The sequence below is a fragment of the Dunckerocampus dactyliophorus genome, chromosome 2 (assembly GCF_027744805.1).
Source record: "Dunckerocampus dactyliophorus isolate RoL2022-P2 chromosome 2, RoL_Ddac_1.1, whole genome shotgun sequence".
NCBI classification, from domain to species: domain Eukaryota; kingdom Metazoa; phylum Chordata; class Actinopteri; order Syngnathiformes; family Syngnathidae; genus Dunckerocampus; species Dunckerocampus dactyliophorus.
In genome coordinates this window covers 50873311-50899944 of record NC_072820.1, presented here as the reverse complement: position 1 = coordinate 50899944, position 26634 = coordinate 50873311, and the positions used below count along the sequence as shown (strand labels likewise).

Sequence of the window (26634 nt, the reverse complement as noted above, 5' to 3'; positions counted from 1 at the left end):
CTATTCTAGATTTTCCCACTCTGGAGCCCGTTAAAAAAAAATACCCTTTCAGGGCACCCGGATCGCCATTTGCGTGTGGACCGGAGCCTGAAGCAATAAAATACTTTGCCAGTTTGACCTGAAAACATTTCCGTGTGGACATCCCCTTTGGCTCTTTCTTTCCAGTAGATGAATCATTAAAGATGCATCAATAATCGACTGATTATAAAATTAATCAACAACAAATTTTGGAATTCCATAATCGTTTTTTGATGTAAAAAATAAACTACCCTCTGATTTCAGACTCTCAAATGTGATTTTTTTTTAATGCTCTTAGTCATCCATGAAAGCAGAGCTATTATGTTTGTGTTTTAGGTCAAACAAGATATTCACACACATCAGCTTTGACTTTGCAAAACAGTGAAGGACATTTTTGTGTCTTTTCTGATATGATGCGGCCCAAACCACTAACTGAGTTTGCTTCATATTGATTCGGTCCGTCTAGGGCACACATTACTCCATTTGTCCAAACAAAAAGCTTCAGATTAACCCACTAAGAAAATAATGGTTAGTTGCAGCCCTACTTTACAGCTCTCACAGTGTTTTTGTCTTCAACTGCTGATGTTTTCCTCGGTCTACCTGTTGGACGTGTGTTACTGAGTTACTGAAACCAGTGGTTTCTTTCTTCTTTAAGACACTGTGGATGGTTGTAGCGGCTATGAGCAATGTTTGTGCAATCCTTTTGATTGCTTTTCCATCTTCACTCAGATTAATATAGACAGCTCTCATGTTTTTTATGTTGTGTTCACCTCTAAATGCAGTATACACAGGCAAAACCTATATCCTACCCAATTTGAAGGAGATAAAAGCTGAAATGTTGCCATCTGGTCTCATTATCATCTTTGGTTTTCAGTCTACAGCAAAAATAAAGAAATTTGCCTCACTGTTCCAATATTTCTGGAGGGCGAGTGCACATATGGAAAATAATCCTGTGATATTTATGGATTTGTGTATCTTAAAACAGGGTCAAAATGGGTGACGCTGCCATGAAAGAGTTTGGGCCGGCGGCTCCTTTTTTGAGAAAGTCCGATAAAGAGCGCTTGGAGGCTCAAACGCGTCCATTTGACATGAAGAAGGAATGTTTTGTTCCTGACCCTGAGGTTGAGTTCGTAAAGGCATCTATAACTAATCGAGACGGTGACAAGATCACAGCTGAGACTGAGTTTGGAAAGGTACATTCTGACTTAGTCGTTATGTATATGCATGTATGATGCAGTAGATACACTGTATCTATCTATTATCTATCGTTTTCTTTCTACAGACGGTGACGGTAAAGGAGTGTGACGTGCACCCTCAGAACCCACCGAAGTTTGATAAAATTGAAGACATGGCCATGTTCACCTTCCTCCATGAGCCTGCTGTGCTGTTTAACCTCAAAGAGCGTTACGCCGCATGGATGATCTATGTAGGGCAATTATTTTAGCCTGTAATTTTATTCATGATGATGACTCAGAATTTTCATTTTTACTGTGGCAGACGTACTCCGGGCTGTTCTGTGTCACTGTCAACCCCTACAAGTGGCTGCCAGTCTACAACCAGGAGGTGGTGGTGGCCTACAGGGGAAAGAAGAGGAGTGAAGCTCCCCCTCACATCTTCTCCATCTCTGACAACGCCTACCAGTACATGCTGGCAGGTACCAAATCTTGTTATTGTCCTATTTCAAATCTTAGTTCTCATGTAAAACTTCAAAGACATTTCTTTGACTTGCAGATAGAGAAAACCAGTCGATTCTCATCACGTAAGAAACGTAGAAAAAGCACACTTCTCGAGTATTAAAGCAGTATAGATCTTTTTCTAAACACGTGTTGTCTCTTCTACTCAGCGGAGAATCTGGTGCTGGAAAGACTGTCAACACCAAAAGAGTTATTCAGTACTTTGCCAGCATTGCTGCAGTTCCAAGTGCTGGAAAGAAAGACCCAGCCATCGAAAAGAAGGTTTATGTTACAAAATTCTTAGGGCATTCAATCAATGGCAACTGGACTGTTCAGGTTGTCTTAGAAGATTCAAGAGTTTTAGAAGACATTTGGACTCTCATCCGAGCAGGCTTCATCAGTTCATGCTCAAAGACTAGGTGGGACACACACCAGTCAGACTAGATAGGACAGCTCTAGTCTGAGAGCTTGGTGCAAGATCCAGTCTATTCATCCTCTAAAGAAGGAGGCAGGTCCAGACAGGAATAGTTTGCTCTTTAGTGGCGTCAAATGATGATGGTTAAGATACAGTGGAATGGGGTTGTCTGCCCACCAACGATGGTCGTTTGGGTGGTATCATGTTCGTTAGCAATGATGGTCACGGTGGCTGGCAGAGGCCCACTCCATTTTATCCCAACCATCATCATTTGACACCACTAAAGAGCCAACCATTCCTGTCTGGATCTGCCTCCTCCTTGTTAGAGATAGTTACATATTGGCTTCTCTTGGCACATGTTAGATAGCGTGACCAGAGCAGACGTATTTAATTGCTGTATCTTTTCACTTGGCCTTTATCCCACCCTTTGGCACACTCACTATTGACCGGCTCTGACCAGCTAAGACCACTGGGTCACACATAGAGACATACGACAGGTTGGCCTCCCCGCCTCTGCGAGGGGGGGCTAAGCTAGGTAAAAGGACATCGGACCAGAAGTGCCTCGGACTTGCTCCTGCACCCGTGTAGAAGACGAGTCCCCGCAGCTGTGTATCATTCTTCCTGGTACATTAAACTGTTAAAATTGAGCTATTTGGAAACATTAAAGATAACGAACTAAAAGCGACAAAAACTTTCATCCTTTAGAGGATGAATTGATAGGATCTTGCAGCAAGTTCTCAGACTAGGGCTGTCCTATTCAGTTTAACTGACGTGTGTGTCCCACCTAGTTTTTGAACTGATAAAGACTGCTCGAATGAGAGGACAAAATGTCTTCTAAGACAAACTGAACAGTCCAGTTGCCATCGATAGAATGCCCTGAGAATACAATGACCTAGATGAATGAGAATACTCAGAGGCGTGTTACAAAATGTATTTTCAAGGGTGAAGAACATTTGATTTGACTTGAGAATTGACTCTAACATGAATATGTTTGTGTCAGGGTACTTTGGAGGATCAAATCATCCAGGCTAACCCTGCCCTGGAAGCTTTTGGTAATGCCAAGACCATCAGAAATGACAACTCATCCAGATTTGTGAGCGTTTGTGTGCTTTTGCATAGCAGTTTCTCAACGGAAGTCAAACAAATTGATTCTGGTTCTTTTGCAAGTAGGGTAAATTCATCCGAATTCATTTTGACAACAGAGGAAAGTTAGCTTCTGCTGATATTGAAACGTGTAAGTATAACATTTTTAATAATTCTAAATACATGGAACCTTGGTTAGCATCATTAATCCATTGCAGAAGATCTGACTCTAACCAAAACTTACTCTAACCAAATAAACTTTTATTAACAACATAGATAGACTGACACAGTACACGGTGTTAATAACGCTATGTAAGTGGACTGAAGCTAAATCTTGGTGTACATTTTCAAAGTAAACCAAAAAACACACTAAGCGATGCATACGCTAACCAAGGTTACACTATAACTGCCAAGCAACCAATTACTGTCTTGTAATAAAAATCAAATTATATACCAGACCTTTTGGAAAAGTCTCGTGTGACCTACCAGCTCAAAGCTGAGAGGGACTATCACATTTTCTACCAGATCTTGTCTCAGGCAAAGCCCGAACTTCTGGGTAGGTAACAACGCACAGGCAATAACTGGAAGCTTTGACAGATTATTCATTCCTACTTTGTTTTTTGTGTAATATCATTTTAGAAATGCTGCTCATCACCAACAACCCCTACGACTATGCCTTCATCTCCCAAGGAGAGACAACTGTCAGCTCCATCAATGACTCTGAGGAGCTCATGGCCACTGATGTGAGATGATTTACATTTTTGAAAATGGAGAAGTGCCTGACTTTTTATTTATTGTTGATTTTTCAGGATGCCTTTGACGTGCTGGGCTTCACCCAAGAAGAAAAGAACAGCATTTATAAGCTGACCGGCGCCATCATGCACCATGGCAACATGAAGTTTAAGCAGAAGCAGCGAGAAGAGCAGGCAGAGGCCGATGGCACTGAAGGCATTTCATTTTTAAACCATAGCTACTAGTACTAAAGCTAGCGCTGTCAAATGATTAGAATTGATGAACATTTTCATACATTTTCATCATGCGCTTCAGTTTTCAAATTAATTAATCATATTAATCACCATTTACAACCATTTACACAATTCAATTGGGCTATCTTAGCCATTGCTCTTGAATTGTGTGGAAAATAGAAGATTGCTTGAATGAACTTGAAGTGCCGTCATTTCCGGACTATCGAGGGCACTGGAATGTAAGCCGCACCCACTAAATTTACAGAGAAAAAAAGATTTGTACATATATAGGCCACACCTGTCTATAAGCGCAGGTGTCCATGCCGTAAGATGGGATAGTTCGTACACAGAAAGATGTTACACAGAAAGATTTTGACTAAATCAATGTTTTTTTACAAAAAGTGCATGTAACATGGCAAGTTAAACAGTCGCCGTCCTCCTCCTCCGCCTAGGAACTAAAACCACTAAAGTCATTTTCTTCAGCATCACAGTTGAACAGCCTCATAATTCCTTTGTCACACACTTTGTCAGTCTCTCGCTCTCTTTCGTTGTTGCTCTTTGTGTCTTTTTTGTCCTGAGCCATTAGCCATTGAGCTTAAACTATAACTCTTCATGACACAGTAGTCTCGCCTTTGGAAACCCGTTGGTGATAATGGACAGTCTGAGCAGTCCAAACAGAAGGTTTAGTAATTCTACATTTGATCAAGCTTACTTAAGATGGGTCAGAGATTGCTGCATAAGACTTCAAAATGTGATATTTGCTTCTACGTCACTACTTCTTGAAGCTGCACTTTAAGCATCATAAATGTAGTTTTTAGCCATAAATTAGCCGTATTACTGTACAAGCCACAGGGCTCAAAATGTGAGAAAAAAGTGGCCACTTATGCACCGGAATTACGGACTATCCATGAATGCACCTTGTAGTAGTGTGGTGGAGAATGAGGAAGTGTTGCTCTGAGGAGGATGGAAAGACCTGTTTGCGAGTTGGAGAGATACAATGTTGGAATTGAGCGCTGCTGTTAATGTGTAAGGGTAGGAATAAGGTACAAAAAAAGAGTCCAACAGAAAAGTGTGTAGATCTGTGGGAACACCGCACCTGCCTCCGTCTGTCGTCATAACGGGTAGGTGCGGCTTCAATAATGTGCATGTGGCATGTGTTCCTTACGCAAATGATTGTCACATAAATGACGTGCTATTTTTGACAGCCCTGATGAAAACATGCAGAATAGTATGGTACTGTACTAGCGTGAGGCACTATTCACTATTTTGATAACCACAATGAATAAATGATGTTTCTCTGTCACAGATGCTGATAAAGTTGCTTATCTGATGGGCCTGAACTCTGCTGACCTCATCAAAGGTCTCTGTCATCCAAGAGTTAAAGTGGGAAACGAATGGGTCACCAAGGGACAAAATGTCGCCCAGGTAAAGAAGTGGTTAAAATGGTTTAGGTCCAAAATACAAATAAAAAAATGTGCTCAATGGTTTTTCAGGTGTACTATGCGGTTGGTGCATTGTCTAAGGCAGTATATGAGAAGATGTTTCTCTGGATGGTGATGAGAATTAACCAGTCTCTTGACACCAAGCAGGCTCGCCAATACTTTATTGGCGTTCTGGATATTGCTGGATTTGAGATCTTTGACGTGAGTTATAGTGTGAATAATACAATACAGTGGAACCTTGGTTACCATAAACCCCGGTTAGCGTGTTTTTTGATGTACGTCAAAAATGTACGGCCAAATTTTGCCTCAGTTCACGTACATTTTCCGGATTATCTTGGATGAACCATGGTCTCGGATTTAGAAGCTTTACACTCAGCTGCAAACTGCCCCAATAAACACTGAAGGTCACAGCCTGATGAAGGTGGGGCAGTTCAAGTATCTTGGGGTCTTGTTCATGAGTGAGGGAAGGTTGGAGCGTGAGGTCAACAGGTGGATCACTGCAGCATCTGCAGTAATGCGGTCGCTGTACCGGACCGTCGCGGTGAGGAGAAAGCTGAGCATGAAGGCAAAGCTCTTAATTTACTGGCCGATCTATGTTCCCACCCTCACCTATGATCATAAGCTTTGGGTCGTGACTGAAAGAACGAGATGGCAGATACAAGCGGCCGAAATGAGTTTCCTCCATAGAGTGGCTAGACTCAACCTAAGAGATAGGGTGAGGAGCTCAGTCATCCGGGAGGGGCTCAGAGTAGGGTCGCTGCTCCTTCACATGGAGGAGAGGAGCCAGTTGAGGTGGCACAGGCATCTAGTCCGGATGCTTTCCGCTTGCCTCCCTTGTGAGGTGTGAGGGTGAGCTGGCCTGGGAATGGTGTCCTCCATGGTGGAACTGGAATGAGGTGGCCGGAGACCAGGAAGTCTGGGCTTCCCTATTGAGACTGCTGCTCCCGCGACCCAAAATTGAAGAAAATGGATGGATGGAGTATGTTTTGGTTTGAGACGGACCTTCTGGAACAGATTCCTTATGCAAACCTAGATTCCACTGTAATATATCTAAAAACATTTGAGTAGGTTTGTTTGAAAGAAATTAGGTTGATCGGCCTCTGTCATTACAGTTCAACACCTTTGAGCAGCTGTGCATCAACTTCACCAATGAAAAGCTGCAACAGTTTTTCAACCATCACATGTTTGTGCTGGAGCAGGAAGAGTACAAGAAAGAGGGCATTGAATGGACTTTCATAGATTTCGGTATGGACTTGCAGGCGTGTATCGACCTGATTGAAAAGGTAAGACTCTTTTGTGTGAGGCTACCATTGACGGTAGAATTCAAATAACTCATATTGTGTTCTCCTCAGCCCATGGGTATCATGTCCATCCTTGAAGAGGAGTGCATGTTCCCCAAAGCCAGCGATGCCACCTTTAAAGCTAAGCTATATGACAACCACCTGGGGAAATCCAGTAACTTCCAGAAGCCCAGAATTGTCAAAGGGAAACCAGAAGCCCATTTTGCCCTGATCCACTACGCCGGAACTGTTGACTACAACATCAACAACTGGCTGGTGAAGAACAAGGACCCTCTGAATGAGACCGTAGTTGGACTTTACCAGAAGTCTACTCTTAAACTACTGGCTTTCCTCTTTGCAAATTACGCTGGAGCTGACTCAGGTTTGTTTTTTACTTGGTTAGCATCATAGAGATTAATAAGAGTTGTACTTGTGTTTGTTGAACTGTATCACCTCTGTCATTAATGATCAGTCTAACACATAGTATCTTATGTAGCGCACGATTCTGCCAGTAAGGGTAAAGGAGGTAGCAAGAAGAAAGGTTCATCCTTCCAAACGGTATCTGCCTTGCATAGGGTAAGATAAAGCTTATTATGTTTTGTGTCATTTATAGAGGTGAATTTCAGATGAAACTAGAAACATTTTTAATGAGTCTGCCTATTGCTTACCTCTGGCTTGGCGTTTTATCCGTGCAGTTTGCTTGCATGATATATGCACGGTATGAGTTGAAGGGGTAAGACCGATCTTTTAATCACAGCTTATCAATGGAGAATTAAATGGACTACTTCCCTCCACTAGATTGGGGTAGGACCTTGAGCAAGTCCTCCTATACCCCTCAGCTCCCCATGTCAGGGATACCGTGAAACCGGTGGCATCTGGCCGGTGGATTGCAGTTGTGCACTACATATTTTAGGCAACCCTGGACAGCAATGCCTCCTTTGACTGGCGAATGAGTTCTCTTCTAGAACCAACATTTGGCAATACCTAGCAAAGTTAGGATGCTATGGCGGGGCAGTCGGCTATTGCCTCCATTGTATTGCTTAGGCCTCATGGACGAAGGTATTAGCTAACCCAGAGAGTCTTCCTGTTTGGTGCGTGACAGCAGAATGGCACTATAATTCAGCGCAGGCAATTTGAGGAGCAAGAGTAAGCCCGATGGGAACATAGTGAAGATGAAAGCAACAGGCCTCAGGGGCTGGAAGTTGTTTGTCGAGATCTACGCATGTGTGGCTGGAGTAAGATGCTCGCGTCTAGGGAATCTTCAGACATCAGGCGCCTGATGCATATTAAGTGGTAAGACAAAATCCCCAATACTGAAGTTCTTAAAATGGCAAACATGCCAAGAGTAGAAGCTCTCATAGCGGTGGACGGGACATGTTTGTCGTCTGGACAACTCACGCCTACGGCAGCTAACTCTCTACAGTGAACTAGGATTTGGGAAGCGGCTGTAGGGTGGTTAGACTCTGTTACAAAGACTGCATCAAAAGGTACTTGTAGGCGATGAAGATCAAGCCAAGCAACTGGGAACAAATGGCTCTGGACCGCTATGTATGGCGGGAAATATTTTATGCAGGAATGGAGGCAACTGAAACAACTAGGGAGATAGGCTATCAGGAAGCCTGTCTCCAGACACGGGTTCCAGCTGAACCTCCTCATGTGTCTTCGTCGAAACACGATGGACAGTCTATATAAATGTCTACATATCGGCTGAAGGGGGGTTCCTTGTAAAGTGGCCCGTTTTCCACTTCGTTCTCCAATTAGGTTGCCACGGTTACACCAAATGTTACATTGGATAAATAGCACATTACCTATGATCAAGATCTTTCCAGTAATATAATATGTGTGGGGGTTCTTAAGATAAGATATATAAATAATAAATATTAATATGAAGAATAATAGAATGGGTTGCTATGCTTTGCCTTGCAGGCCCATAATTACAATAATAAATATGACTGAAACTGTTATGACTAAAGTCTGTTGTCTATGCTGAACTCACAGGAGAATCTGAACAAGCTGATGACCAACTTGAGGTCTACTCACCCCCACTTTGTACGCTGCATCATCCCCAATGAGACCAAGACTCCTGGAGCCATGGAGAACCCTCTGGTGATGCACCAGCTGCGCTGTAACGGCGTGCTGGAAGGCATCAGGATCTGCAGGAAGGGCTTCCCCAACCGGATCCTCTACGGAGATTTTAAACAGAGGTATTTTCAAAAATGTGGATATATGACAGAAGAAACAAATATCATCTCTACACCACGGGAACAGGCTAACCCCCAAATGACATTTGAGTTGTTTCCTCGACTGATAACTTCACTGGAACATGTACTGTAGGGAAAACAAGTATTTGATCCTTGCTGATATTGCAAGTCTACCCCATTACAAAGACATGAACAGGCCAGAATAAATAATATACCTACCATAAACATTTTTAACTTCTTTTAAAAAGGGTTTAACTTACAAATCAGATTTTCTCCCCCATATTTATCGGGTTGTGTCATTTTTAGTTCTACTTATGTTTAAATATGAATTACAACTGGTAGTAAGTCTTACTTTCCTCTCAAAAGGTACCGTATTCTAAATCCCAGTTCTATCCCTGAGGGACAGTTCATTGACAACAAGAAAGCATCTGAGAAGCTTTTGGGTTCTTTGGACATAGATCATAACCAGTACAAACTCGGGCATACCAAGGTAAGAATTTAAGAGTAAATGCAATGCTTAATATTTTATGATTAGTATTACAACTGTAAACTGCACATGGGCTTGTGGTTAGCATGTCAGCCTCGCAGTTAGGAGATGGAGGAATCAAAACTCCATTGTAGCATCTCTCCGAGGAGTTTACATGTTCTCCCCGTGCTTGAGTGGGTTTTCTCCTGTGACTCCAGTTTCATTTTTCATCTATCATTCTTATTCCACAGTTTTTCTCCTTCAACTCCTTCCACATTTTGACCTATTCACACTATTCCAACATTAACAGTCAGCATTTTAGCCATTTTCGTATAAACACACTTACGTTGACACTTACTATACATACACTTATATTCCCAGACAGAATGTGAGCATTGTATCCATTTTCATAGGTATAAGCTTACAGAGATACATACCGCTACCATACTAGATGCTAGCATGCTAAAAGTTAGCATGTTAGCATTTGAGTAAGAATCAACTTACATACTCATTGCTCTCATCCTAGCCGGTAGTGTGCTAAGAGTTACCACGCTAGCAATATTCCCAAATAGCATGTTTGTAGCCATATTTGTAGGTATAAACTTATATAGATACAAGATACTACTGCTACTTTCTAACAGTTATAATCACCACTATTTTTTTTAAACTAAAATTCATACTACTTCCGGATTCTTCAAATAACTCAAGCCATTCTGATAATAATTGTACATTTCAACAATTACGATTTGTTGCTATACTGACAGCATTTGTTTGTTCAACCAATCAGGTGTTCTTCAAAGCAGGGCTCCTTGGTCTGCTTGAAGAGATGCGAGATGATCGTTTAGCCCTCATAATTACAAGAATCCAGGCAAGATCGCGTGGTGTTCTGGCAAGAATAGAATTCCAAAAGATTGTTGAACGCAGGTATGTGTACACTTCTTAGTTAATGAACACAGAACATGTCCATTGCCACGGGCATACTTAAACAGAAGTATGTTGTCATAACAGTTTTTACAATATCTTGTATGGATCTTTGCCAACAGGGATGCGCTCCTTGTGATTCAGTGGAACGTTCGTGCTTTCATGGGGGTGAAGAATTGGCCTTGGATGAAACTGTACTTTAAGATCAAACCTCTTTTGAGATCTGCTGAAGCGGAAAAGGAGATGGCAAACATGAAGGAAGAGTTTGCCAAATTAAAAGAGGCTTTTGCCAAATCAGAATCGCGGAAAAAAGAATTGGAAGAAAAAATGGTGTCACTTCTCCAAGAGAAGAATGACTTGCAGATTCAAGTTCAGGCTGTACGTTTACCAACGGCCAGCAAAACAATTTCCAATGCACCACATGTGCAAACTAAATCCCTATGGCTTTTTGACAACAGGAGCAAGATAATCTTTGTGATGCTGAGGAAAGATGCGAAGGGCTCATCAAGAGCAAGATTCAGCTTGAGGCAAAACTCAAAGAGCTGTCAGAAAGACTGGAGGACGAGGAGGAGATGAATGCTGAATTAACCGCTAAGAAGAGAAAGCTGGAGGATGAGTGCTCGGAGCTGAAGAAGGACATTGACGACTTAGAGTTAACCCTTGCAAAAGTGGAGAAGGAGAAGCATGCCACTGAAAACAAGGTCATCATTTTCTATCCATAAGCTGTGAATGCATGAGCTGAAACCTGAAGCTGCTGTACTGCACACAGGTGAAGAACCTGACTGAAGAAATGGCAGCTCTGGAAGAAATCATCGCCAAGCTGACCAAGGAGAAGAAAGCCTTACAAGAAGCTCATCAGCAAACCCTGGATGACCTCCAGAGTGAAGAAGACAAAGTCAACACTCTGACCAAGGCCAAGTCTAAACTGGAGCAGCAAGTGGATGATGTAAGAACATGCAAGATGAAAGGTAAATGATGCCAATAATCAATAGCAACTAAACAAACAAGTCGTGTCTGACGTCCAACAGCTGGAAGGATCGCTCGAGCAAGAGAAGAAAGTACGCATGGACCTTGAAAGAGCAAAGCGAAAGCTTGAAGGGGACCTAAAATTAGCCCAAGAGAGCGTTATGGACCTGGAAAATGACAAGCAGCAACTCGAAGAGAGGCTGAAAAAGTAAGTGGTTGCAACTGGGGGGAAAAAGGGGTTAAATAATTGAAGTATCAGCAAGCCCAAAGTAATTTTCACTTACCATTGAGTGTTTTGAAGGCAACCAATCTTCATCTCCATGTCTTAAGGCTTAAGTCCATGTTCTGCAAGTTCTCTATTTCATCTCCAAATGTTTTTTCCTCTTCGCAAACCACTGACACATGGCTAAAATCTTGGCTACAATCACTATAAACACCCTCTGTCCCATACACCACTATGTTTGTTTACCTGTGTGGTAGTACTCCGATGGCATCACTTCGGGAAATGAGACTGAACAGCGAGAGCTAGCTCGTCATGAATGGCGCCATCGACTATAAATGTCATTTTTACAAATTTACCATTCACTTTCAAAAATGAAACAAGGTAGAACATAATTACAAACAATATACAACATATTTAAGAACAGTTGATGAATCATGTCAGGGAGCCTTTAAATGTACATTCTGGCTGGCATACATTTGTGTCTTCACAGGAAAGACTTTGAAATGAACCAACTGGTTGCCAAAGTAGAGGATGAGCAAATGATGAGTGCTCAGCTCCAGAAAAAATTGAAGGAATTACAGGTAATATTGTCATCCTATTCAAATATGCGTGATACAGTAACTTGCTTAAGTTGAAAAATAACTGTGTCATTTAAAAGTCTACAGCAACCCCAAAAGAGACCTAAGGTGAATTTGTATGGGTCGCCTACTGTAAATCTAAAATGCTGTAAACTAGAGTCGTCCCTCATGGTTCCATTATCGCTCCAGAAATTAATTCATGAATAAATGATGGATGTTTGGTGGTAAACTATGGTCTACTGTCGTGGTTCCCAAACTTTCCCAAACGCACCCCTTCAGACATTTGACCTGAAGCCATGTAACCCCTACTCCTGTACACTTCAGCACAGAAACATTTTCATCTTAATTAACTTTTCTTCACGTACCCCCTATGACAATTAGTGTATCCCACTTCTTATTGGTCAAAACATCTTGAAATACAAGTCATATGTAGTATTGCGGTCACCAGGCGGCAGTAATGACACAAAACTTTGAGACATTAGCTTACCTGACATGACCTTAACACTGCATGAAGTCATGAAGTCAGCCATGGCATGTCCCACATCATAGAGTGAAAAAAGTTTGCCTCCCATCCCATGTGGAAGTTTGTAAGTTTTTGGCATCATAAGTGTAGAAGAAATAAATTTGAGGCTAACTGGTTAGCTCACTACCTAGCGGCCATCTTGAGTCCCTGCAGCATAAAAGTTGCGCAATGTGGCGTAAACAAAGAATAATAGGAGTGTGAAGGTGACTATAGAGGTGTTATTTCATGTCTAGGGGGCTCTAATAATGTGAAAACTGTATTTAGAAAGTCATAAATGGGTTTTCAATGCTCTATTTACAAAAATATTGTATTTATTTAAATATTGAATCCTATAATTCATTTATTACGGTCGGTTGTGGAACCAATTAACCGCACTAAACGATAAACTGTATTTTATTGCTAGCCTAGCACACGTTGGGTTTTTGTTCATTATTTTTTTGTAACAAATAGTCAGTTATGATCTATGTAATTGAGGTTTGTGTAAATGTCAGCGTTATAACAATTCACAATAACAGAAAAAAATTCGGTTGAAATTTTGAATGGGCCCGCCTGTTCCTTACCCCTGTCCCAGAATTCTAGCCTTGCAGGTTGCTAGCATGTTACATGCACGGTACAATCTGAATGGTGGGTTCGTAATCAAGTCTTCAACTTTCTTTGTCAAATACGTCAACATGGTGACACCGAATGTTACCAAATATAAATAGGGCTCTTCCCCTCATCGTGACCCATAAGTGATATAACATGTGTTGGGGTTCTTCGCACGGTATGGGCTGAAGGGGGGTTCCTAATCAAGTGGCCCATTTTCAACTTAGTTTGCCAATTACGTCGCCACGTGTGGGGGTTCTTAGGACTGTTTGCCCTGTGGCAGAATAAGATATAACGATTATAAATTAGAAGTATGACGAATAATAGGATGGGATACTGCTTTGCAGGCCCATAATAATTATAGTTCTGGGTTCTGGTGAGGATAGAGTGCTGATCAGGTTTTGCACTGGACTTCACATTGGTACAGGCCCGTATCGAGGAGCTGGAGGAAGAGCTGGAGGCAGAACGAGCCGCTCGAGCCAAGGTGGAGAAGCAGAGAGCAGACCTGGCCAGAGAGCTGGATGAGATCAGCGAAAAACTGGAGGAAGCCGGTGGAGCAACATCCGCCCAGATTGAGATGAACAAGAAGCGGGAGGCCGAGTTCCAGAAGCTGCGCAGAGACCTGGAAGAGGCCACTCTGCAGCATGAAGCCACTGCAGCCACACTGAGGAAGAAACAAGCTGATAGTGTTGCCGACCTGGGGGAGCAGATTGACAACCTGCAGAGAGTCAAGCAGAAACTGGAGAAGGAGAAGAGCGAACTCAGGCTGGAACTGGACGATGTTGTTTCCAACATGGAACATGTGGTAAAGTCCAAGGTGATGAACGTTACGTTACGCTTATTATTGCTTTGATTCCTCACAGTCACCAGTTTCACCTCTCCAAGAGAACAAGTGATTGTCTTTATTTTCAGAATCATTTGGAGAAAACGTGCAGGTCCTTGGAAGACCAAATGAGTGAATATAAAGCAAAGGCAGAAGAGGGCCAACGTACCATCAATGACTTCTCCATGCACAAAGCCAAACTTCAAACTGAGAACGGTAGTTTTGATGAACTTTTGAGAAGCCAATGCCTCTTGAGCGGCGTTTACACACGCAATTTGCCGTGGCAACACGTGGCATTCATTTCTTCATTTATGGCACGCCTGAAAAACATGAAGACTAGTTTGTATTCTGTTTATGCATAAATAACACACTTGGCATGAAATTCGTGACCGAAAATAGTGCACAACGACTCCCGAACGACCTATTTACACATTGTCAAGTAGTGTTTACGTGTGGTGCACGACATGTTGTTCCTGCATGTATGCATTGTCACCACCACTGCTTACCACCAATTTACTCATTTGCACGCAAAATTGTGTACCACTGCAGGGATAAAGTGTGTGCAAGTGTAAACGCCGCTATAGAATGCTCAAATGCTCCAATCAATCCTCTCTGAAAATTAGGTGAACTTTCAAGGCAACTTGAGGAGAAGGATTCCCTGGTGTCTCAGCTCACTAGAGGAAAACAGTCCTACACTCAACAAATTGAAGACCTGAAACGACAACTGGAAGAGGAGGTCAAGGTAGCACACATCCTTGTTTTGGCGCGTAGGAGAGGGGCTTAGAGGGGAAGAGCTCGGGGGGCGTGAACGCGCTTCAAGGCTTTGAGAAGGGAGTATGGTCAGGTCTGGTACACCGCTATGTTTGTTTAGCTGAGTGATAGTACTTCTATGGCATCACTTCCGGAAATGAGACTGAACAGCGAGAGCTAGCTCATCACGGCTGGTACCACCGACTCTAAATTACATTTATGCACATTTACCTTTCGCTTTTAAAAATAGAACCATATATAACATATAGAAGCAAAATTGATAAATTAGACCTTTTCGATAAAAAAGTGTGAGTCCATTGTACTTGTTGATGATGGGACATTCTGTTAAGAAAGACAATAGCTGCTCTGATAAAACTGTCCTTGTATCTCTAAGGTCTGCATTTTGGAACCACCAGTCTCTGTCCCAACGGCAGATATTGGAACAGGTGGGGTGCAGAGGGTCCTAGAGCTCAGTTTCTGCATCTGCATGGTGTAAAGTGATCCCAACCTCACCTGTGACTATCCATGTCGCTTGCCAGACCATTTGACAATCTGATTGAGGACAGTCACATTTCCAAACCAGGACAGTGAACAGAGAGATAAAAGTGATTGAATAAAAGTGTGATAAAAATAGTCATAAGACTCTTGTCTCTGTTAAAAACAGCCCATTTCCTGAGACAATGCTGGCAATGGTGTCCCTTGCAGGTCAGAGTCAGTGATTGTGCCCAGGTATTTGTACTGGGTCAACTGCTCCACAGGATAGAGACTGGGTCAACGCTGTGGCTTTCTTTCCTAACATCAAATCCCATGTCTTTGGTCTTGTTCAGATTTAGCTGGAGAAAAGAGTCCTCACACCATTTCACAAAATCCTGTCCAATTTGTCCATGGCTGTTTTCCCCATCCTGGAGCAGGTTCACGACTACGGAGTGGTCTGCATATTTCAGAATGAACCTGTTTTCATATTGGCTCTGTATCATGCTGGGAGACAAGGACACACAAGGACAGGACACACCCTTGTGGTGAACCAGTAGAACTACAGACAGGGTCAGAAAACACTCCATTGAGGCTTGTTCTCTGTGTCTTGTCAATTCAGAAGTTAAGAATTCAGGCCAAAAGATTCTTGCTCAAATTAAAATAATTTAAGAGCCAAGTAAAATGTGAGTCTGGATGCTGTCAAAAGCTTAGGTAAAATCCACAAATAAAAGCCTGGCATGAGCTTTCTTCCTGTCCAGGTGACTCAAAACCAAATTAGTGTGGCCTCTCCTGTCCGCTGCCACTGTTTCTGTGATTGGTCAATGATGATCAGTTCTATGTAGAAAACAATGACTGAGAGAAACAGACTTCCTGACGGTTTGGCAGTTCCAGGTGAACTTTTGGAAGCCGGTGCAGAATGGATTGACTGGTCACAGAAACCATTTTTTGCCCTTTCCCAAGAAGGTCAAGTTAATTTGATTCACTTTTACGTTCTATATCAGGTGTATACTATATCGTTCACAAGTGAGGGAAGGATGGAACGTGAGATGGACAGGCGCATTAGTGCATCTGAAGTGATGCGGACTCTGCATTGGTCCATTGTGGTGAAGAGGGAGCTGAGCCCAAAGGCAAAGCTCTCAATTTAGCAGTGGATCTACGTCCCTACCCTCACCTATGGTCATGAGCTGTGGGTAGCGACCCAAAGGACAAGATGGTGGGTACAGGCAGCCGAATGAGTTTTCTCCATAGGGTGGCTGGGCTCTCCCTTAGAGATTAGGTGAGAAGCACTGTCATCCGGGAGAAACTTGGATTTGAAGCGCTGCTTCTCCACGAGAGGAGCCATATGAGGTGGCTCGGGCATCTGGTCAGGATGCCTCCCGGATGCCTCCCTGGGGAGGTGTTCAGGGCATGTCCGACTGGTAGGAGGCCCCGGGGAAGACCCAGGACATATTGGAGAGACTTTGTCTCTCAATTGGTCTGGGAACACCTCGGGATCCGCCGGGAGGAGCTGGATAAAGTGGCTGGGGAGAAGTCCGGGCTTCCCTGCTTTGGCTGCTGCCCCCGTGACCCCACCTCAATTAAGCGGAATAAGACGGATGGATGGATATCAGGGGTATTCAACTAAAATTCAAATAGGTCCAGATACACAACATTTCCTCAAGCTAAGGTCACATATACTGTGACCTATTACAGTCATTCTGTGACTGAGCTATGCTGCGTGTTTGGGTTGCTTCAGGCTTTTGAAAGTCTATTATCACATCAGGCACAACCAAATGTATTTCACCTTAGGCCAAGAATGCATTAGCCCATGCTGTGCAGTCTTCTCGCCATGACTGTGACCTGCTCAGAGAGCAGTATGAGGAGGAGCAGGAGACCAAGGCTGAGCTGCAGCGTGGCATGTCCAAGGCCAACTCTGAGGTGGCTCAGTGGAGAACTAAGTATGAAACTGATGCCATCCAGAAGACTGAAGAACTGGAGGAGGCTAAGTAAGTCAAATATACTTTGGATAGATGACACAAGTTTCACTGTATACTAAAAACTATTGGTGACAATGCAGGAAGAAGCTGGCTCAGCGTCTGCAGGATGCTGAGGAGGCTGTGGAAGCAGTGCATGCTAAATGTTCCTCTCTGGAGAAGACCAAACACAGACTGCAGAATGAGATTGAAGACCTCATGGTGGACGTGGGGAGGTCAAACACTGCTGCTGCTGCTCTGGACAAGAAGCAAAGGAACTTTGACAAGGTCTTAAATGATCAGGGTTTCCCTTAGGATTTTTTTTGAAGCTGTAGTGGTGGGTTGCATGGAAGGCGCTGTGTCGTGCCGCTGCTGCGTCACTGAGGCAGCATTTTTTTTTATATTTCAATTTTCTGTCGATAATAACGTCAACATTAGGGTCCTTTTCACAGCCTTGAACAAGAAATGCATTCATTAAGGTCTTTTCATCCTCTCTGTCAAGTCTTAACAAAGCAGGCAGGCGATTCCGGTGCTTGCTTTTCAAAATAAAGTGCAGTGAAATGTTTTTATAATATTTGATATTGATATTCGAGATTGGATTCAATATTTTATTTTAAACAAATTTTGGTCAATATGTTAATAATAAGTTACACATACTGTATATCTACCGATATAGCACAAAGACATGCACAACTTTTAATATGACCATGTCCCGATCTCCTACTATAAAGATTGACAGTATAAATATTTAATATATTTATAAATATGTAGTATTTCTATACACTGCACATGTATATCAGGGGTACACACACTTTTTCAGCATGCAAGTTACAAATCAAAATGATCTATCTCTTACGATCAAACATATAATCTAACCAGTAGACTTTGAAACTACTATACTAAATACAGATGATAGGCATTTAACATTCACAGCTTCAAAGTTTACAGGTCATTAAAATAGTTGAATAATTCACAATTCAAAATAATACGGCAAAATCAAACATTACAGATGTACAAGAAATGAAAAGGTAACACAGGCGAAGTCAAGGCAACATATTGAAAAGCTTTCATCAATTGAAAAAATTTTCCTATTCATCATGAAATAATAGTTTAACAATGGGAAGTGTAGAAAAGACACATTTCTATAGTGGAGTTCATGACGCAACGTGCAGCCATGAAACAACTGGCTTTTTTTCTACATAACGAGATGCTATAAGTGAACAGATCATTTTTATTATAGTTATACTTGTATATACATATATATATATACATCTTACCGCTCAGAGTTACTTTATCCGTAATCGAAAGTGAAATGTGTATCCAGGTGTTGCTGTCACTGTTTTCCACTTTTTTTTGCCATGGAGGCACAAGAGACCGTTATGATGTGGGCGACACGCAACACACTACCTTTGCGATCGCCGTAACGGGCACCCCTGATATACCATTTACATAGTTTTTGCATAAAAAACCCCAAAACCAACAAATTTTCAAGTTGTGGAGGCTTTTATTTTCCTGTGGCGGTGAGCCACGATCAATTTGCATGTAGCGGTAACCCCCATTTTACGCTAGGGGTGTCACGAGAAGCCCAACTCACGAGACGATACATGAGATTAAGTACAATGAAATAATATGACTGGACAAACGAACTTTTTTCTTTAACCGAGTCACAAAACCATGTAGGTGCGTTTTGAAATGTTTGTGCTAAACTATATTATTTTATCCATATTTTGAGACCAAATAAACCATTGTAATGATTATATATAATAATAATAATAATAATAATAATAATAATAATAAATAGTAATAATAGTATTTCACAATAATGCAATATTTTCTTTAATATGCCATCTTTCACTAATCGAGGGAAAGGCTTCTTGAGACGTCATCTGTACTTCTGTGAAGAAGGTGTCGGATGTTTCGCTCCTCATCCGAAGAGCTTCGTCAGCGAACTAACAAGTGTTGCTAGCCTAGGCCTTAAATACAGTAAGAGTGGGCGGAATTGGTGTGCCAACACCCTCCTCCTATTGGTTCCTTACTCTAAAACTGGGCGGAGTAGTGGTATAATCCTCTCCTGCCATTAGCACCTCTGATCAAAGGGAAGTGTAGCTCCCTGTAGTTGGGTATGAACGACTCTGATACTGGCTCGTTAGCATCTATTGTTCTGGCTCGGCCCTGGCTCCACCTCATTTGCATGACTAAGAGCTGTGGGTTTTGGTCTCAGTAACCTGCTGAACACAGGGTCCAAATTAAACCTCAAACCACCATTCCGATTCAATGATGGGTTCTGTTGTTTGACAAAAATAGCTTCCTTTACTCCTCTTTCAAACCATCTGTTTTCTTTGGCCAAAATCTTTACCTCACTGTCCTGAAAAGAGTGATTGGTAGCTTTAAGGTGTAGATGTACTGCTGATTGAGGACCACTAGAATTGTCCCTGCGGTGTTGATAAAGCCTTTTTTGGAGCATTTGCTTAGTTTCCCCAATGTAGTGCTCTTTGCATTCCTCATCTTTACAGTGGATGGAATAGACCACATTGCTCTGTTTTTGGTTTGGAGCCTTGTCTTTAGGATGCACTAGTTTTTGTCTCAGGGTATTTACTGGTTTGAAATAGGTAGGAATTTTGTGTTGCCATAAGATCCTCCGGAGTTTTTCGGAGACCCCCGCTACATAAGGGACTACCACTCCTCTCCTTTTTGCTTCTGTGGGCTTTTGGGTTTCTTTCCCTACTCTCTTCTTTTGACATTTGTTAAAAGCCCACCGCGGGTACCCACAGGTTGAGAGCGCTCTCTAGACATGTTGTGTCTCCTTTTTTCCTTCCCTCAGCACTAGTTGGTATTTGTTCCGCTCTATGTTGGAGGGTCCTAATAACCCCTAGTTTATGTTGTAGTGGATGGTTTGATTGAAAAAGCAGGTATTGGTCAGTGTGTGTGGCCTTTCTAAAGACCTCTGGAAGTAGCTGTCTGTCCTTTCCTATAATTACCTTGCAGTCTAAGAAGGCTAGTTGGTTCTCTTTAGCGTCCTTGCGAGTAAATTTGATATTGGTGTCCACTGCATCGATATGTTCTGTGAAAGACTGAATTTCCTGTTTTTTGATTATGACAAAGGTGTCATCCACGTATCTAAACCAGTGCCTTGGTTTAGTCCCTGAGAAGGAAGTGAGAGCCTGTTTCTCCATCTCTTCCATGTACAGATTCACCACTATGGGTGAGACTGGTGAGCCCATAGCACAACCATGAATTTGTCTGTAAAATTTCCCTCTAAACTGAAAATATGTAGTGTTAAGGGAAATTTCCAATAATTGGCAGATATGGCCAGCACTAAGTTTTGTTCTCCTATGCAGAGTTGAGTCCTCGAGCAGTCTCTTCCTCACCACCGAGACTGCTGCTGAGGTGGGGACAGATGTGTAAAGTGAAGTCACGTCATAAGACACCAAAGTTTCCTCTGGCTCCAATCTGAGGTCTTTGATGCTCGCCACAAACCCTTTTGTGTTCTCTATATGATGATCAGTGTTGCCTACCAATGGGGATAAGTTTTTTACATATTTAGCTACATTGTACGTGGTAGAGTCAATGCTACAGACAATAGGTCTGAGGGGAAACCCTTCCTTGTGAATTTTTGGAAGGCCATAGATACATGGTGTAGCCTCCCCAGGGTATAACCTATGATACATCTGTCTGTCAATTAGTTCTTCCTTCTCTAACTTTTGGAGACAGTCTTTGATTTCTTTCTTATACCTACTGGATGGGTCCCTTTTAAGTTGCTCATATGTGTTAGCATCACTAATTAGACTTTTTGTTTTTTCTTCATAGTCCGAACCAGTTCAAACCAGTAAATACCCTGAGACAAAAATGAGTGCATCCTAAAGACAAGGCTCCAAACCAAAAACAGAGCAATGTGGTCTATTCCATCCACTGTAAAGATGAGGAATGCAAAGAGCACTACATTGGGGAAACTAAGCAAATGCTCCAAAAAAGGCTTTATCAACATCGCAGGGACAATTCTAGTGGTCCTCAATCAGCAGTACATCTACACCTTAAAGCAAACAATCACTCTTTTGAGGACAGCGAGGTCAAGATTTTGGCCAAAGAAAACAGATGGTTTGAAAGAGGAGTAAAGGAAGCTATTTTTGTCAAACAACAAAACCCATCATTGAATCGGGTTCTCCGTCGGGTTGCATTGCAGCAAATCTTGTCACGTTTCAATGTTGGGAGATCTCGGGACACCCCGGTTTTACGTACTAACATATTTAGAACAAGCTCAACAACAAATGTGTGAATTATTTGTCAGGTCTTGGCAGAGTGGAAACAGAAGTACGAGGAGTCTCAATCAGAGTTGGAAAGCGCCCAAAAGGATGCAAGGTCTCTGAGCACGGAGCTCTTCAAACTGAAGAACTCTTACGAAGAGTCGATGGAACACCTGGAAACTGTGAAAAGAGTAAACAAGAACTTACAAGGTCAGTCAGTGTCAATTCTTGAAACTATGAGATTTCTCAGAAATGGTGCCTGTAGAATGTGTTTCCTAGAATGTGTTTTCCTTTCCATCCTTTCCATATCCAAGAGGAAATATCGGATCTCATTGAACAAATCAGTGAGGGTGGAAAGAGCATCCATGAGCTTGAGAAGATTCGAAAACAGTTGGAGCAGGAGAAGACTGACACCCAAACAGCTCTGGAAGAGGCAGAGGTACGATGTGCTGTCTAAAGCAGAACATACAACTCCACTTGGTCTACATGTCCTTGAATAAAGCTGCAGGTTGTTGATCCCTGGACTGGATCTTCTTTACATCCTTCTTCTCCATAGGCCTCTCTGGAGCACGAGGAAGGAAAGATTCTGAGAGTCCAGCTTGAGTTCAGTCAGGTGAAGGCAGACATTGAGCGCAAGCTGGCCGAGAAAGATGAGGAGATGGAGCAAGCCAAGAGAAACCAGCAAAGAATTGTTGACAACCTTCAGAGCTCGCTTGAGGCCGAGACCCGCAGCAGGAACGAGGCACTCCGTTTGAAGAAGAAGATGGAAGGAGACCTCAATGAGATGGAGATCCAGCTAAGTCAGGCCAACAGGCAGGCAGCTGAGGCTCAGAAACAACTCAAGTCTGTTCATGCACACCTGAAGGTAAGTTCCTAAAAACACACTTCCTTAAGATATCAGACAAACATCAATATGGTTGACGTCATCCTGTGAAGGATTGCCAACTTCACCTGGACGAGTCTCTTCGTGCCAACGACGATCTGAAAGAGAACATCGCCATCGTGGAGAGACGTAACAACCTCATTCAGGCTGAGCTGGAAGAGCTGAGGGCTGCTCTCGAGCAAACGGAGAGAAGTCGCAAACTTGCTGAGCAAGAGTTGCTGGACGTTAGCGAGAGGGTGCAGCTGCTGCACTCACAGGTGAGAAAGATACTGGTTATCTACAGTTTTAAGACCTTGCCTTCATGTTCATGACATGACCTACACATTTTTTGTCAAATTAGAACACTAGCTTGATTAATCAGAAGAAGAAACTGGAGGCAGATACATCCCAGCTTCAGAGCGAAGTAGAAGAAGCAGTTCAGGAGTGCAGGAATGCAGAAGAGAAGGCCAAGAAGGCCATCACCGACGCTGCCATGATGGCAGAAGAGCTGAAGAAAGAGCAGGACACCAGTGCTCACCTGGAGCGCATGAAGAAGAACATGGAGCAAACCATCAAAGACCTGCAGCACCGTCTGGATGAAGCTGAACAAATTGCCATGAAGGGCGGCAAGAAGCAGCTTCAGAAGCTAGAGACCAGGGTAAGTAGAAGATACGTTACCTAGTAACAGTCACAGGGCCCTCTGAAATCCGTTTTATTTTTTCCCCAAATTCCGTTTTTTTCGTTTTCATTTGTAGATGCAATACATCATTAGCCGATTTAGCCCAGCTTTTCTAATGGGATGTTAGTCTCAGCATATGTTGCTCCACAATCTTCTGTGATGCTGTGTGCTTGTGATTTTGGAAGACGTAGCCACTGATGCAGTTCCAAGCACAACACCCTTATTTTGTTTACACAATTAAACAAGATGTGGCAAATAGCGCTCTTATTTTGAAGGCCGGAAGTGTGTTATGTGTGATGAGAATGTTAGTTGACGGTTAAGACGAGGTGGGTGCAAGAATAAACGTGCCTCTCGTCTTTTTTCCATTCAGAACCTGCATGACATCAGCGCTCGTTTGCATTAACAAGCGTTAAAACACAACACAGCACTAGCATGCTCTGCTAAACTACGCTAACCCCGCCAGCTTCCATTCACGCTCGGTAAGAGAGAGATTCCGTGAGATTCTGCATTTAACTGTAAATTACATTTTAATTTGCCAAATTCCACGATTCTGTTGTACTTCTGTGTTTTGTGTAGGTAAAGGAACTTGAAAACGAGGTGGAAAGTGAACAAAAAAAGGCCAGTGATGCTGTAAAAGGGGTTAGGAAGTATGAAAGACGTATCAAAGAGCTTACATACCAGGTACTAAAACAGCATTTTTAAACTTTAGCATGTTGTGAAAATATCCAAATGAAACCTGGCTGTTTGCCTGCTCTGTTATGAAGACTGAAGAAGACAAAAAAAATCTAGCCCGTCTTCAGGATCTGGTGGATAAGCTCCAGCTTAAGGTCAAATCCTACAAGAGAGCCACAGAAGAGGCTGTAAGTACGATGATTCGGACATTCCAGATTGAAGTGAAAGCCAACTATCGTTTTTATTGAGCGTCATGTTGTCTTTGTTCTCTAGGAAGAACAAGCCAACAGCAATCTCACCAAGTTCCGTAGGATTCAGCATGAGCTCGACGAAGCTGAGGAGAGAGCCGACATTGCCGAGTCACAGGTCAACAAGCTGCGTGCCAAAAGTCGTGACGTCGGATCAAAGGTTGGTCATCGGAAAATGGAGTATTTGAAAGCACTGTTGTACTGTCCGCTTGCAAACAGTAATTTTAGCATGCTGATTTGGAATCAGCAGTTATGCATTACTGTCAACAGCAAGCAGTAGAGATACCGTACGGTCGTCCCTGGCAATATCGCGGTTCGATTATCGTTCCCTCGCTATGTTGCGGTTTTTCAGAAATGAATAAATGAATAGATGATGGCTGTTTGGCGGTAGGCTAAGGTCCATGGTCACTAGGGGGCAGTAACGACACAAAACATTACTTTTGGGAATGTCCGATTAGGGTTTTGTGCTGCCAATTCCGATGCCAATCATCCATGAGCAAAATCGGCCGATGCCGAAACTGATCACATGGAGTAATTACACATTTTTCAATTTATTTATGACGGCTGTTGGCCAGTAAGTTGGAAAAGTCAATATCAAGGTCCCCTGACTGCCACACTCAAAAAATAGGTCATATCAATTGGTCATACCAATAAAAATTCATTCATCCATCTTCTACGGCTTATCCGAGGTCGGCCCGCGGGGGCCTAAGCAGGGAAGCCCAGACTTCCCTCTCTCCGGCCACTTCGTCCAGCTCCTCCCAGCAGTTCCCGGGCGTTCCCAGGCTGGCTGAGAGACATAGTCTCACCGGTGCCCCACCGGCCCAACGTGCCCTGAACACCTGGCATCCGGTGTTTCACGATAGAGTGAAAAAAAAGTTCTCCTCACATTCAGTACGTTTTTGGCTTCTTAAGTTTAGAAAAAACAGATTCGCGGCTAACTGGTTAGCTCTCTAGCTCCCAAGTCCCTGCAGCAAAAGAGTTGCAATGTGACGTCAACAATGAATAATAGCGAAGAGCGTAAAGGTGACTAAAAGGGTGTTATCTCATGTCTACAGGGCTCTACTAATGTTAAAAAGCATATTTAGAAAGTCCTAAACAGGTTTTCTATGCTCTAACTAAGAAAATATTCCATGTATTAACATTTATTAACATTTATCGCGGTCGTGTCTGGAACCAATTAACCGCTATAAACCGGGGACGACTGTAGATAGCACGCTTATTCAATACCTTTTTTTTTTTACCCAGCTTGTATTAATTTAACATACCGGTATTCAAAATTGTTTCCTACTCACTTAATAAACCATTTTTGTATTTTTTTAGAAAGGGTTTGACCAAGAGTGAAGCTCCCCAAGAGGAATTTTCTGCTCTTTTGTCTGAGGCACCAGTGGACTGTGCTGTGAAGTGGTGTCTCCCTAAGCATGTTCTTCTGCAGTAGAATAAACTGAGTGTGCATCTGACAGTTTGTTTCTTTTTATCACAATGTCACATTCTGTGAAACACATTCTTTGAGAAACATCCCTAAAATGTCCCAAGAACCAGATTTGGCCGCTGAATGTTCAAGTATCCCGTAGTCTTGTTCACAAGTGAGGGAAGGTTGGAGCGTGAGGTCGACAGGCGGATCGGCAGCGTCTGCAGTAATGCGGTCGCTGTACCGGACCATCGTGGTGAAGAGAGAGCTGAGCCGGAAGGCAAACCTCTCATTTTACCCCTCCGCCCCCATCTACAGTATGTTCCCACCCTCACCTATGGCCATGAGCTTTGGGTCGTGACCAAAAGAAGGAGATGGCGGATACAAGCGGCTGAAATGAGTTTCCTCCGTAGGGTGGCTGGACTCACCCTAAGAGTTGGGGGGGGGAGCTCGGTCATCCAAGAGGGGCTCAGAGTAGAGCCGCTGCTCCTTCACATGGAGAGGAGCCAGTTGAGGTTTGCTTGCATGGCAACATTAGCATAGTAGCTTTTTTAGCCGTTTTCATAGGTAGACTATTATATAAACACTTAGCACTATCATGTTAGGTGTTAGCATGCAAACGCTTGGGAGAGGTCTGCGCTCTCTGAGTGCTTTTCTAGTTTAGGAAGGGATGATCCCTTCCTAAAAGATCGTTTAGCTGCTCATTTAGCCACCTTTGTTTCAGGTGGGTCCATGACCATCGTTACATCGGAATAGGACGCGAACGAAGGTGATACTACCCAAACCACCATCGCTGTGGGGTAGAGACAATTTACCCAACGTCACATTCCAAAAGTTGAATAACCTTGATAATGTGCTGCGCTGTCCACCTACGTCCATGTTGTTTTCATGTTTTATTTCTACTTTATGCTGAATACAGTAAGCATATCTCACCATCACCATGAGAACTGTTGGTGGACTAGGGTGGCTATAATTCACAGCAGACTTCACTAGCTGGTTAGCTAGCTAATATGAAACACCAACGTCACAGCACACTTCACTTGGCGAGCAATTTTACAATACAACTTACAATGAACAGGCTGATGTGCTAATGAAATGCAGTCCATTGCGGTGAAGTTAGATATCAGTGTTAACTGGCTAGTTATAACTAGCGCCAACCAACAATTCAAAACATTATGAATATTTA

General features: G+C 42.8%; 1 protein-coding gene across 10 annotated transcripts; it reads left to right on the top strand.

The window, feature by feature from the left end:
- Positions 1 to 1010: 1010 nt before the first annotated feature.
- LOC129177335 (myosin-7-like) lies at positions 1011 to 24349 on the top strand. Of its 10 annotated transcripts, none has more exons than XM_054768329.1 (36): positions 1011 to 1211; positions 1301 to 1444; positions 1516 to 1672; positions 1750 to 1777; positions 1862 to 1958; positions 3107 to 3199; positions 3277 to 3340; positions 3647 to 3745; positions 3829 to 3932; positions 3999 to 4137; positions 5461 to 5579; positions 5648 to 5797; positions 6709 to 6879; positions 6949 to 7258; positions 7373 to 7452; positions 8875 to 9080; positions 9444 to 9567; positions 10331 to 10467; positions 10587 to 10842; positions 10923 to 11165; positions 11234 to 11410; positions 11493 to 11638; positions 12144 to 12234; positions 13767 to 14156; positions 14252 to 14378; positions 14786 to 14904; positions 17175 to 17371; positions 17443 to 17626; positions 21624 to 21789; positions 21894 to 22018; positions 22136 to 22444; positions 22516 to 22719; positions 22803 to 23099; positions 23697 to 23801; positions 23885 to 23980; positions 24066 to 24349. In XM_054768329.1, exons 1-36 carry the CDS (start codon positions 1011 to 1013, stop codon positions 24318 to 24320), a joined length of 5910 nt encoding a protein of 1969 aa, XP_054624304.1. In that variant the 3' UTR covers positions 24321 to 24349. The 10 variants fall into 10 exon arrangements, with proteins under 10 accessions (XP_054624304.1, XP_054624305.1, XP_054624303.1 ...); XM_054768330.1 differs by having other exon boundaries at positions 6949 to 7262; positions 7389 to 7452; XM_054768328.1 differs by having other exon boundaries at positions 1862 to 1973; positions 6949 to 7262; positions 7389 to 7452.
- Positions 24350 to 26634: the final 2285 nt, after the last annotated feature.

Coding starts and splice junctions, on each gene's coding strand:
- LOC129177335 (XM_054768326.1), top strand. CDS start 1,011: ATGGGTGACGCTGCCATGAAAGAGTTTGGGCCGGCGGCTCCTTTTTTG. Junction 4,138..5,460: donor AGAGGCCGATGGCACTGAAG/GCATTTCATTTT, acceptor TCTCTGTCACAG/ATGCTGATAAAGTTGCTTAT. Junction 17,627..21,623: donor AGCAAAGGAACTTTGACAAG/GTCTTAAATGAT, acceptor ATTATTTGTCAG/GTCTTGGCAGAGTGGAAACA.